This window comes from Carassius auratus, unplaced genomic scaffold (genome assembly GCF_003368295.1).
Source record: "Carassius auratus strain Wakin unplaced genomic scaffold, ASM336829v1 scaf_tig00215565, whole genome shotgun sequence".
NCBI classification, from domain to species: Eukaryota; Metazoa; Chordata; class Actinopteri; order Cypriniformes; family Cyprinidae; genus Carassius; species Carassius auratus.
The window spans coordinates 1,165,696-1,179,466 of record NW_020528142.1 but is presented as its reverse complement, the minus strand read 5'-3'; the positions used below and the strand labels follow the sequence as shown (position 1 = coordinate 1,179,466).

The following is a 13,771-nucleotide window of genomic DNA, read 5'->3' as shown; positions in this document are numbered from 1 at the left end:
TATGAAAGTGAAAGTATATAAGTTACTAAATGACATTGTTTAGTTTTTGACGTAACAGACATCTCATTTGTCCTGAGGGGGGCGCCAATAAACTATCAACATACTGTCAGAGAGACAATTTTTATTTGTGTAAAATGACCCGCATAATCCTGTATTACTAGGTTGTATCAGTGATTACACTTGTCATCCAAAATAACGGACAGAGCCACAGAATTCACACTCTCAATCACTGTTTAATTAGAATGATATGATAATAATTAATTAATGTATTTATTTATAGTAATAAGAATAATGTGTCCAAGACAGGATTAGACCAAATGTATGTTATATCTGCTGATCTTCTACTTTAAAAATTGTATTTGTGATGAAAAACTAAACATTGGCTGGGATCACACACAAACTGCCAGAGACACAAGGAAACACTCAACCTCTCTCCTTTCTCAAGACTATTACTCATGGAGCAGGTCCAAAAGACTCCGCTGAAACTTCCAGTGGAAGAACATTTCTGTTGCTTTCTAGCAAATCTGTCTGATTGCACATTGATTGCCAAAATGAACATGAGTTATATGCGCAAGGGTCAAGAAATGACCAATGCTTTGGGCAAAATACCAGTGAAAGCTCTGCAGGCACTGTAATGAACTGTCTGACATGTGTGTGTATTCACTGTCTCTGCTAATATAAAGTGATCTTTCATTGGGGGGAAAGTAAAATAATATCTGAAGATACACATGAAGGAAACAATAGAAGATTGTAATTGAATCAAAATGTTTGGGTGATAGACAATAGAAAGCTGTGTAATCTTTAAAATGTTTTTGAGTAGAGCATTTATTTATTTTAGAACATTGCTAATTGTAGAGCATCGTTGTTGTCTTTTTTTTTTTTTTAACAGCTGTAACTGCCCAGAAATCTTTTTCAGTTAAGTTGATATACCACATAAATGCAGAAACAGCCTCCGAATCAACAGCCAATTCTAATATAGCCTCGCCATGAAATAGTTTTTGACAAACAACGAGGCATGTCATGCAACACACTCTTCATTTTGTGTCACAGCTTCCTGCCTACAATAAGCTAAGTGAGCTGCATATCTTTCAGTGACTTATCAAAGCTTTCTCGTCTGTTTAACCTGTACTCAAACCCCACCCAAGCTTCCTCAGGGCCTTCTGTGTGACCGTAATGACCTGACTCATCTGGTCTCCTCTCACTTCAGTTTTCTCTCCCCATTTCCCTTGTTGAGAAGACCAGCAGACTATGTATACGATAAGTTCACAGAGATACTTCTGTAGGTTAACATGAATTTATCATGAATGAACATATGTTAACTTGTTATGGTAACTTGTAACAACTTAATGTTATGGTAAACAGAAATGAACATTAACAAGTGGTAAAAAAGTGGTGCATTTTGTGTGTGTGTATTGCATTGCTAGAATTATTACATACTGCAACAGTGTTACTTTAAAAGTGATGACAACACATTAGTGGTTCAGTTGTTGCTTTTGCAAAGACTGTTTGTATAATCTGTAAGCATGCACTTCCTTCAAGGATTCTTCAGATGTAGATAGAAAGCTCTGACTATCAAACAGTCATCATTCAAACGACGCCCTCCAAGTCCTCATAGACTTTCATATCTTTATCTGCTGTCATATCAAAGCAGAGACACATCCCTGTGATGTTTCATCAAAGGAATTTTGTAAAGTCACAGTGTAAAAAGTGAAATTCTGGATACTCCGAGAACTGTTATTGTCAAATTGAACCCCTATAACCCATCTAGGGCACTTGTATAGTTTATTTACGTATAACTCGACTTTAGTGTAGACTTTGTGATTGTACTGATGAACATTTTTAAAACAGATACTGTAAGCCATGTTTTGATTGACCAAGATGACTTTGGATGCATTTGGATGAAAAAACTTTTATACTTAGTATATATCTAGCAACATAACTTGTTATATTTCACAGCTGGAAATAGAAAGATTTTACCCATAGCACTAAAATGTGAAAGCAAAGCACAGGTTATTAATTTCTGGTAATGTGGTAAGTGTAGGCAATTGTGCAGATTCCTGGACAACTGCATTGACGTAAACACAGCTGCCAGGTGACACTTGTTTCTGGATTTGCATTCTGTGTGTCTTTTAATGTAGACATGAACACTATATATAGCAGCCTGGTCTCAAAATCTGCAAGACTACGGATTTGGGATCCGTTTCAGGTAAAACACAGCCTATGCCATACACATTTAGCCGCAACGATATAGAAAAAATTTCTTTGTATTTTTAGAAGTTTATTGGTTGATTTCTACATAAGGTATACATAATAAAAGATACTCTCTTTGCCACAAAGATATATATCTAAAATATTATACAAAAACTATACAAAAAAATGAATCATTGATATATATTGAGGTACAATTGACTTGAAAACAATAACTGAATTATTAATAAATATGATTATCTTTTCTCAAAACCATTTACAGTAGCAGTTTACAGCATTCAAATTAATGTTCAAGGGCATGAAAAAAAAAAAAAGAGGCCCGAATACCAGTATGCAGTCCTTTTTGGTTTTCAAAACTCAAATGATAGATAGGAAAACCTATACCGTCCCTTTTTATTTCTTAAATGCGCCATAGGTTTGTGTCTTAAACTTGCGGTTTGAGGTGCCTGCACTAGACTTCAATCAAATAAATGTTCCGATGAAGAACGGAGAGGAGAGAAAAAAGACGAACATGTTTGATGAAGGCATCGCTCTCAAGCTGAGAGAGGTTCATAGGTGTGGAAGTGAATGCCTTTAGAACAGGTGATCTTCATCACGGCTCCGTTTAGGCTTTCATCTGTTATCATTCGCAGCATTCCTTCTGCAATCAGAGATGGTCTGTAGACATAAACACAGACACAACACAATCATATCTCACATTTCTTTGTCACTGTCGCATGTTAAATCAGCAATTTTCAGTAAAGAATGTGGATTAAAGTAAACAAGGCGATTCGTTTTTGCATTTTATAATCAAATTTAAAATCTTATCTTTTCTATGTCCTTGTTGACATTTTTTTACTTCAAATTATTCATCCCTCAAGTGTCTACAGAGTGTTTGAGGAAGATATAAATGTTTTATTGAAAAAAAAAAAAAAACTCCACCGTGACCAACAGAATAGTGCGAGTAAAAAAAGAGTCAGTAATACTGTAGATGATTTGTTGGGGTGGAGGAGGTTGATTTGATTCAACTTTATGTGCATGTCAAAAATCTTAGCAAAGCAAAACATATGGTTTAATCCACCTTTAATCAATGGGTGGTGCAGCATGAATGTCTAAATCTTCCAGTAAAGGCAAGTTTAAAGGTTTACAAGCAGTTCATCCACTGATTATTTACTTGCAGCTGTAAAAGTCTGGACTGGAAACAGTTTTTGGCCATTTTCTAAAAAACTGTTTTGGTCTCTGCCCAAGCAAAACTGTTTATTCAATGGACTGAATATAACAAACAAAGCTAAACTACTTAGACAAAATCTAATACAGAAGAAACTGGTGGTTCAGCAGAACTCTGCTTACTTTAGAACGCCATACTTGTCCATCCGTTGCTTGAATTCATCTTTGTACTTGACAAACTTGCCCATTGTTTCCTCGTGCTCCACAGTGCGAAGGAGTTGGGTGTCCACGAAGGCTGGGCACAGTGTGTTGATCCTCACTCCATAATTGCCCTGTTCAGATGCGTCCTGCCGACAACAAAACGTGTCCAAACACGGTCAGCCTAAATTACACACACAGCGCAAAGAATGCGTCAACACACAGGGGTGAGAGATCCTATCTGTGAGCAAACATAACTACTCTCTTCGAGGGAAAAAGCTGGGATGTGCTGGAATGTACAATGTTTCGGTGAACAGATTTACATATGGTTCCGGTAAACTTTGCCTATGGTAAACTGGTGAGACAGGATTGATGTACTCACTGCAATGGCTCTGGAAAATCCAATCACCCCATGCTTTGTTGCTGTGTATACTGGCTGGTGAGGAGAATGCAGAAAAGCTAGGAGGAAACAAAATGAATACTAATTCCAAAAAGAACATGTCAAATGTACATTCGTATACCTAGTTTTTCCACTATAATGTAAAATGCAATTTTTTTTAATGAACCTTAAAGTATGAATTTTAAGCTCCAAAAATGTAGCATTCTGAAACCATGTGGTAGATTTGAGTTTGAAGCAGGCCAAATTTAAGAAATAGTGATTTCAGAAGAAATCTTCTGCTCCAGTGAGCTGTCAATTTCAACCAAATCATCAGTCGGTGAACTGAAATCGAGAAGCAGATCAGTGTATAAATTTTTTTTTTTGGATCGGTTGCTTTTTTTTTTTTGTCCACAAATCTGTTCTTCTCCTTGACATCACATTTCTCAAGTAACAGCTCACTGAAGGAGAAGATTATTAGGCAATAACTACAAAAATTCCAATGTGTTCCTTGTATGAATCATTTTTTAAATGGAAAGAGCTGCATGAAGATTCTGCAGAATATCTCATTTTTTGTTACACAAATGAAAAAAGTCAGACATATTTTGGAACAAAATTAGTTCATGAGATTATTATTCCAGTTGACTGAATGAAGGGTTTTGTAACCAGGGCTGCAATACTAGAGTCTGTTATTTGAAAGAGCAAGGTTTTCATCTCATTGAGACTGTAGCAAAACAAAGCCTGTGAATGATTTCCAATACCTTCGTCATGGAAAAATCTCTGGATCTTCCAAGGCTGAGGATTTCTTTTTTAATTCACGCATGAAAATCCTAATGGCTCTTGAGTCTGTTTAAAGCTCTTTGGAAACATAAAGAGCTGAGAACAATTTCCTAAACTAATGTTTTAAACTTTATAGGGCAGTTTGGTGCTTTTTGGACCTATATAAAAATATACAAATAAAACTTTATGTGAAAAAGTCATCTGCATTTTCCCCCATTGTCTTTTTATACATATATATATATATATATATATATGTGTGTGTGTGTGTGTGTGTGTGTGTGTGTGTGTGTATATATATATATGTATATATATGTATATATATATGTATATTGAATTTATCATTTATCTTATGTTGAAGGTTATTGAAAAGTCAGATGGAACAATGTTTCCTTTAGCGTTCAGGCTTTGTTATAATAAACAACATTTACAAGCTGCACCAAACCTAGGCAGCCAAGGACGGCAGGGGCAAATAACTGAGACAGTATTTACAATTAAACAGTTCTTGTGTGTTCTGGATGAACAAATCTAAGCATAATATTAATGCACATGCAGTGGATAACCCAATTTTGCATAAAAGAAGGCTCTGTTTCCCATTCTGGCTGTATTAACATCTTGAAGAGAGTCATCAAGCTTTCTTGACTGTAAACATTTTAATTAAGGGGTAAGATCATCATAAGAACTAAACCAAACATTGAGGTCATCCTAAAAAGATGTTTCCATTTAGCATGGTTAGGTATTTCTGCATAAATCCACCAACTTTCTCCCATTATGCTCAAAAACTACAGTAGGTCCTAGACACAAAATTACTTTTGTAGACTGCTTTGTGTTTCTGTTGTATGTAATAGTTTATAGACAAATTAAGATGATATAATTTAGATTTTATTTATAATGTACATGAGGTCTGTTTTATTTATAATTTATAACACCTGACTCAGGTCAGCCTGGTTAATTTTTCCACAATTTGTGATAGTTGCTCACGGCAATAATGAAAAAAAGTTCAGATACAATAAATAGTTATTTTCAATAAGAATTTAGTTATTCGGTTATTTTAAAGTTTCTGCTAAATATTTGTATGTGTTTATCATTAATACTGATTCAGTGCTGTCAGAGGTGAAGGAGACTGAATCGGGTTCATATTTTAACTTAGTCTTAAAGGAACAGTTCACTCAAAAACGAAAATGTACTCACCTTCAGGTCATCCGAAATGTAGATGAGTTTGCTCATCAGAACCGATTTGGAATAATTCAGCATTACATCACTTGCTCTCTAATTAATCTTCTGCAGTGAATGGGTGCCATCAGAATGAGAGTCAAAACAGCTGGTAAAAACATAATAGTCATCCAGTAACCCATATTACTACAGTCCATCAATTAATATCTTGTGAAGTGAAAAGCAAAACCCCCCCAAAAAATAACATAAATTGATTGAGACATTTAACTTTAAACTGGTGCTTCTGACCAAAATATCACTCCCAAAACCATAATAATGCTTCCTCCAGTGGCAAAGTACATCCTTATCCATATTTCTCTCCTGATTTAGATAAGACAATGTTTTTACTGGAGAAAGCAATATTATGGATAGGATGTATATTTTAGTCAGAAGCATCAGTTTGAAGTAAAAAAAAAAAAAGTATGCTTATTATAAAAAAAAAAAAAAAAAAAAAAAAGATTTTTCTTCACAAAACATTAACTGATGGACTGGAGTGGTGTGGATTACTTGTGGATTATTAGATGTTTAAACTCTATTAAATGTTCTGACGGCACCCATTGACTGCAGAGGATCCACTGGTAAGCAAGTGATGTATTGCTAAATTTATCAAAAACTGTTCTGATGAAGAAACAAACTCATTTACATATCGGATGGCCTGAGGGCATGTACAAGCCCATTTTCATTTTAGGTGAATCATTGCTTTAATGTTTTTCTTTAATTAATCCAGTGTACTGTGTGGTTTAACAAACACAATATCAAACTTTCTGCTTAGAGGAGATGGCAATGCAAGAAAAAGAATGTTTCCTCAACAAAATTCCAAGCAAATCAATCTCCAGATACAGTAAAAGAAATTAAGCTCCATTAATGTAGGCAACAATGTGAGAGTTGTTCCAATCACAAAGAGGGATAATCACCTGTGTTACATTAGTTACAGAAACCTGAGAGGCAGTGAGGGAAATAAACCATCCTTAATCCCATCTCTTATTTGGTAAGGAAAAAAACAAGTCTAGAAACCTGTCTGGAGTGTGTTGGGGGTTATAACAAGTTCACTGTCAACCAGGCACAATTCATCATCCAGACCGTACACACAAACTGTATATATACAAAATAATATTCATATCTTCAAAACAGTGGCCAGAATCAGTTTACCTATGTCCCAACTGCTAAGTGGCACCAAAACACAGGCACTTGATGACAGATGTGTAAGCTGATAATAGTTTTGCTGCTGATTTATGATTCCATTGATTTTTTTTTTTTTTTTTTGGCATCTTTTGGGGTGCTTAAGTATAAAGCTGGTGATATTTTTCAGTGGGAACTTGGCTTTGCTGGGCTATTGTTTGAATAGTCACTGAGGAAAATAAAGATATGGTTTTAAAATATGAAACCTAATCTTTCTTGTCATAGCTTTCTAAATTGCCACAAAATGTCTGGGATATGGCTTTGCTTTACTGTTGTCTTCTTGACTTGACTTTTTCAAGGTATTGACTTAATAGTTTGACCAATAGCATGCAGGCATGCTACAACAAAACAAACTGAATTTTTAAAAGCAGATACTTTTGTAGGTTAACATGTCTATATTGTGAAAGCTGTTGTGAAACTGCTATTGTTATTTTCATTATGGTCTTTGTGCTCATTTAAACTGAATTCTTATAAAAGAAAAAGGTGTGTACAAATGACCTGTCTTGCAATGTGTTCTAATTCATTTGCATCTTAATTATCAAGCAAGTGAATCATCAAGTAAAGGCACAGTATTTATCATGCAATTTATTACATTTTGGCATAATAACAGTGCATGTGTCATTTTTCACCAGTAGGTACAGATCCTTGGCAACAGAGACAACAGCAGCCCTTTTAACCAGGTCAGATATGTTTGCTTTAGTGTGTGTAAATATTTGACTCACTCTATAGTTTGCTATTAACCAAAAAGTACTGTTATGTAATCTTCTTAAGAACAATACTCTCTACAGGCTATAGGCTAACTTTTTCAAAACATGCACATATGTAAGACGCATGAAAAAGTGATCAGTATCTTACCTGCCATAGATGAAACGTTGATGATAACCCCTCCATCTTTTCCATACTCTTTACTCATGTGTTCTAGTGCTAAATATGTCCCCTGTATGACAGATGTCTGAGGAAGACAACAGTTGAGTGAAACTGCTAGCACATAGTGAACAGATGTTTTCTATGAGAGTGAGATTATGTTGACATTGATCGGCTATTATGAACAAACACGTTATTATACTGCATCATGTCCATTATGAAATCACTCTGCAAAGCATAATTTATTTAAAAGATCTGTAGATTATTTCATACAGTGCACATGTAAGTGCCATACAATGGTGTTCCTTCAACTTCATGCACTATTGTGAAATCTTTTGGACTGGAAGCAGGGGGTGGAGTATTTTTATTGAATTTGTAACTCCTATCCTGAAGTGTAGTTGAATGTTGTGTCCTAAAGCACCAAACTTCGTCCACTCTTTGCATATATATGTCCAGTGATATGAGGTTGAGTTGAAATGCAAGAGTCTCTTACAGGTTGGATTTCAAGCATAATGATTTTTAACTCACCAAATTTACTTCAATGGTCTTTTCCCAGTTCTTCTCATTGTTGATTCCAGCATTATTGATGACAATATCCAACCGACCAAACTTCTCTACTGTGTTTTGAAAGGCATCTAATGAAAGAAATCACAGCAGGGTTTTCATTTATATTCATAAATAGCAATGTTTTAATAGTGGCACATTTAACGCTGTGTATTTAAACCAAATGAGCAGTCCAGCTAGTCAGTTCACCTAGGTTTAGAAACACAGCCAAGTGTCAGTCTGCATGTGCCCTCAACTGACTTGCAGCTGCAGCATTCCACAAAGAAACATTTAATTAAACTCTTGGGTAAGTGTGTCTTAAGAAACAAGTTTAACAGGAATGAACATTCACCCTTCCCTTCACAACTGACCCATAAACTCCTGTCTTGGAGAAATAAAGCAACCTAACAAAAGGCTACACATTTAGTGTTAAAACTTCAAAAAAAACCAGTAACATTCCTCAGTGATGACCTGAGGGCCTATGAATGTCTAGTATGAACTTATTAACTTCCCAAACAATGAGACATTGTTGAGGAATAAGATGCGCTGCACATACAGGTGCGCAGTATAAAGTGGATAATTGTTTCGTTCTATAAGAAAGTCAAACTGTGCAAGTCTAGACGAGATATTATAAATTTCCTAACTAAAAGGATTAGTTAAAAAAAAAAGAAAAAAGTTTTACCTCTAAGTTTCCCAGAGTCAGTCACGTCACATTGGATAAAAATACAATTATCCTCTCCAAACTGGCCATCTAGATCGCTTTTACATTCCTCTCCCACAGATTGGTTCAGGTCTACCAGTGCAACCTGAATTGTCAAAAAGTAAATTAATAACGTAATGCTAAAACAATTTATTAAACGAAGACGCTACGATGCATGATGAAATAAAAAAATATTCGCCCCAAGCAGGCAACTGAACTAATCATAAAGACGTTTTGCACAAGTTTTCGCAACAGTTAATTGGATAAATCCGCGAAGTCCATTTTAAAAAGAATTTTAACAAAGCGAAACCTTCGCCCCGTTCTCCAGGAGATGTTCCACCCCGGCTCTTCCGATGCCTTGCGCGCCGCCGGTGACCAGAGCCACTTTCCCGTGGAGACTCATGCTGCTCACCGCCGAGCGCGCCGTGCAATGCTTTATGTAGGCGTACAGTCAGAAGGGGGCGTGTAGATAAGTACTACAGTAAACACAGACGGCCTAGTGTCGTTTTACAAACTGACATTTACACCAAAGAGATGATTACTAACAATTTTCGTGTGCGTTCAGTGCCCTCGGCGACAGTCGAACATACAAGTACACACATGTGGAGAGGGTAAAATGAACGCACCTAAATGAGCAACAGACAACGGATGCTTTTATAAACATCTTTATTTTTTCCGTCTTTCTCAGAGGGCTCTTCAGTAAACATATGAAAAGAACTTTACACTTTACATTATGTTAACGCAGCCAATTTAAAATAAACACAAACGTATTTTGTGTTGCAAAACTGTAATACATTTCGTTGGTATTATAACTGTTCCGTTATCTATATTTACTTGTGTAACACGGACACTATAAAGTGTGGCCAGAAGTATTTACAGATGTACACAGAAGAACTAAAATTGCAGCGAGAACATTGACTGCTGGTCCAGTTCATACTGAAAATGAAGTACAACAGACTTGAGTTCATGCATAACATTTAATAATGTTTGTACAAAATAAATTACAAATGCTCTTGCATTATACTGTAAATTTCCATGAACTTCTTGTGTCCTCTCCATGATGCATGTATGTGCCAAATGCTGATGTCAGATAACGTTCAAAACACGGCAGCACTGCTCTATTTACTCTTAGGAATGTGTGAGACTAGATATGCTTTGATCATTTGTATGGCACAGGTTTTCAGCAGATACTTCTGAAAAGAACAGACATTAAATAAAAATAAATAAATAAATAAATAAAAAACGTCTAAGAAAGTCTGGTCTTGAACAGTGTTTATATGTGAACAGCTTATTCGGAATTTCGACTAAACAAATATTGATAACATTGTTAAATACCTATTCCAACACATTTTCCCATTTCTCCAATATGTGTTTTTAAATATATTTGCAATGCCTTGGGGATATCTTCAGAAGCAGAATTAGATATTGTTCTCTTGTAATATAATTTATTAACGTCCATTCAGAATTCAAAGTTATACAATCACCATACATGCAATTAGATTAGTTTTAAACCACTCAAATTATGTTCATAATTATGAATCTCATTTACATTTTTTGCATTACTATATATATATATATATATATATATATATATATATATATATATATATATATATATATATATATATATATATATATATATATATATATATAGTAATGCAAAAAATGTAAATGAGATTCATAATTTTTTGCATTACTATATATATATATATATATATATATATTTAGTCTGAGGACTTGTCTCAGAAAACACATTGACTGCAACATTGTCCCAACAAGCCCTCCTTGAATTAATTTCTTCATTCATGAATTTGCAACACATGTGTGACATTATTCACTCCCAGCCGCATTATATTGTAGTGGCATCATTAGTTTGAAGTGACTGGCAATGGTTTTCAAACAATAATGCTTTTGTTCGAGAAAAACTTGAAGAATGGTTTCAATTTCTTCATGTTAACTGGCAGTACGCTACCCATTAAAGTTTAAAAAAATGTGTTTCCTTGAAGCAGTTAATGTTAAGGTGTTCATATAGGCTAGCTGTAAACACAATTGCCTTCTTTGCTGGTTCGGGGTCATTCTTGAGATTTAACTCAGAATGTTTTTGGCCTGGATGCTGGTTTCTACTAGAGCTGGTCAACAATCAGGTTGGGACAAAATGTTCGGGGACACATTATGCTGACCAAATGCTAATAAAAACTAGGTAACTCTTCCTTATAAAATAATCAACATTAGTAGTTTGTGTTTGGATATTTGTATAATATACATTTCTGCTCTTGCACTCTTGCCATTTTTCAATAGCTGTATATCAAAAATACAACACAGAACATTGGCAGTAAAGCTGTAAGACAACGGAGTCAACAAAACCAGTGCAAGACACACACATCTGCATCTGTCACTACTAGGGGCTGTAGTCAGTATCGGACTGTGCTTCTGTGTTAAACAGGTGTGTAGAAGTGCTGACCACTTTTGTTTTGCGGGACAGGTGTGTCAGAGGCCCTACGGATACCTATCCATTGCATAGTGAGTGCAGTGTCTTCGTATGGGTGTATAACATAAACAATTTATTGAAATTAACCACCGGTCCTAGACATCACAGTTTTTCATAGTCATTTTAGCATAGATCCTGGCAAGAAACATCAGCATTCATTGATGCAGCTTTGCTGTTTTACTACTGTACCTCCCAAGGTGCAACATGCCATGCTCCATCTATGGCTTGTGCACGTCCTCGTGACGTAGGATTTTGTAAAGGACCCAATAGAAAATATTGAAAAAAAAAAAGGCCAGTGGGAATCCGGCACGGGACACAGTGTCGATCTTCTTGGCTCGGTCGATGAAGAGTTTTCTCATCTCCTCATGACTCTTGCCGGCAGTGAGGGCTGGGTCAGAGGGTGTTGTGGCCGTATTATTAGCAGCTTTGGGCACGGCTCCGTCTTTCCCTGCATTGGGCGTGAAGCTCAACCGGCTCTCCCGCACTTCCTCCTCCTTAGAAAAAGGAAAGGATACAGAAAGAGAAGCAATCAAGACTCTAGCACTCCTACATTCACAGAACCTGTTGCTTCCCTTTTAGGAAATTCTGTGATATAAGATAATAACGTGAACAATAAAATACAGCATAAGCACTTAGTTTTTATGATGTCCCTAACATTTGAAATGATTTATGGGGAGTTTCAGCTTTTCTATTGCCTTGTTAGCCAGCAAATGTTAAACCTCAGTCAAACAGCTGAATAAAAAAAACAAAATAAAAAAAGGCTTGCTTTGCAAAGATAATTCACATTCTCTTCTGTTGTCCACGTGATTTCAGACAAAAAAATGTTTTGGTATAACTTGAAATCAAACCCATATCAAGCTTTATCACACGAGGCTCTTATGCTCACCAAGAATGCATTTGATCAACAACACAATATTGCTATTTGAATATATTGTAAAATGTAATGTAATGTATTCCTGTGCTAGCAATGCTACTTTTTTTGCAGCCATCATTCGTGTCTTCAGTGTTATATAATCTTTCAGAAATCTTCCTCATAATTTATTTTAATGGCCAATTCTCATTATTAACAAACCAATAACTACAACCTTTGCCTCAATAGACTCAAAATTTACTGCTTATTAATAGTTAGTAAGTTAGTAAGTATTTAAAAGTTATAAAAATTGGGTAGGATTAGGGATGTAGATTATTGTCATACAGAATATGTGCTTTATAAATACTAATAAAGAGCCAATATGTTAATTATAAGTATGCAAATAAGCAGCTAGCTAATAGTGAGAATTGGTCCCAATACTAAAGTGTAAATATAGTCACCTAAATTTATTAGTATGTATTAGTATGTAGAAATTTTCAAAAAAAAAAAAGTTATTTTATTATAAATTGAGGCTTACTGTAAAGTAAGGTTCTAAAAGTGGAAACAATCATATAACACTTGTATCATATGAATCCATAAGCATATGATTCATAAAATACTCAAATGAATGTTTTAATACTGACATTATGAACGCTACTTATCTGAATGTTAAAATATTGTGACACACTGTTTCAGGACCTGAATGAACATGGACACCTGATAGGGAAGTTGAGTGACTATAATGAAATCATCGGTCGAAGGCATGGACAGAGATGAAGTGCTGTGCTCTCTCTTTACCCCTTCATTGGATTCGTCGAGTTGGCCCATTGATCCATAAACTGGCTCAGCACTGTGTAGGCCATTGATATGATGGAATGACTTGGTAAGCTCCTCATCAAAAGTTTGATCGAAAGTCTTTCAACACAGCAGGGGGATCGAAGAGAGAAGGAAACACAAAGCATGCAAACTAATAAAATATGATGGCCCTCCACATGCAGGATATCATGCAATGTAAATAAATAAATATGAACCAATAAGTGACATTCAAAAATAATAGTATGGGCATGTAAAAGGCATGTTCCTGTATCAACATCTTTTGATGATCCTGGATCAACATTATTATCCAAAAATATCGATTTAACCCAATCCCTACCCCTAAACCTAACCCTACCAATAATTTATTCCTATAATCAGAAGGAAGTGATAGCTGATTAACAAGGGTGTAGACAC

At 35.3% G+C, this 13,771-nt stretch overlaps 2 protein-coding genes across 4 annotated transcripts in view; both read right to left on the bottom strand.

Annotated features, from left to right (window-relative positions):
• Positions 1-2,265: 2,265 nt before the first annotated feature.
• Positions 2,266-9,654, bottom strand: LOC113095004 (15-hydroxyprostaglandin dehydrogenase [NAD(+)]-like). Of its 2 annotated transcripts, none has more exons than XR_003288252.1 (7): positions 9,514-9,654; positions 9,186-9,309; positions 8,489-8,595; positions 7,952-8,048; positions 3,935-4,011; positions 3,538-3,736; positions 2,266-2,865 (listed from the first exon to the last, which is right to left on the bottom strand). XR_003288252.1 is itself a non-coding variant. In XM_026260603.1 (7 exons), exons 1-7 carry the CDS (start codon positions 9,604-9,606, stop codon positions 2,742-2,744), a joined length of 786 nt encoding a protein of 261 aa, XP_026116388.1. In that variant the 5' UTR covers positions 9,607-9,654; the 3' UTR covers positions 2,266-2,741. The 2 variants fall into 2 exon arrangements, 1 of the variants encoding a protein (XP_026116388.1); XM_026260603.1 differs by having other exon boundaries at positions 3,538-3,701.
• A 1,327-nt stretch (positions 9,655-10,981) lies between these two features.
• The window catches only part of LOC113095002 (glycine receptor subunit alpha-3-like), a 60,768-nt gene continuing 57,978 nt past the window's right edge, over positions 10,982-13,771 (bottom strand). Inside the window, exons 9-10 of one of the 2 annotated variants that reach the window (XM_026260602.1) lie at positions 13,340-13,456; positions 10,982-12,185 (exon numbers count right to left, since the gene is read on the bottom strand). In XM_026260602.1, the coding sequence (XP_026116387.1) occupies positions 11,910-12,185; positions 13,340-13,456 (393 nt within the window). In that variant the 3' untranslated portion in view covers positions 10,982-11,909. The remainder of the gene's footprint in view (positions 12,186-13,339; positions 13,457-13,771) is intronic. The other variant, XM_026260600.1, reaches the window with a different exon arrangement.

Bases quoted from the DNA above. Each gene is read 5' to 3' on its own strand.
- LOC113095004 (XM_026260603.1), bottom strand. From the start codon at position 9,606: ATGAGTCTCCACGGGAAAGTGGCTCTGGTCACCGGCGGCGCGCAAGGC. The intron at 9,310-9,513 runs GTTTCGCTTTGT...TTGACAATTCAG, and splicing joins TCCTGGAGAACGGGGCGAAG to GTTGCACTGGTAGACCTGAA. The intron at 4,012-7,951 runs GTAAGATACTGA...GTTTCCTCCTAG, and splicing joins CAACGTTTCATCTATGGCAG to CTTTTCTGCATTCTCCTCAC.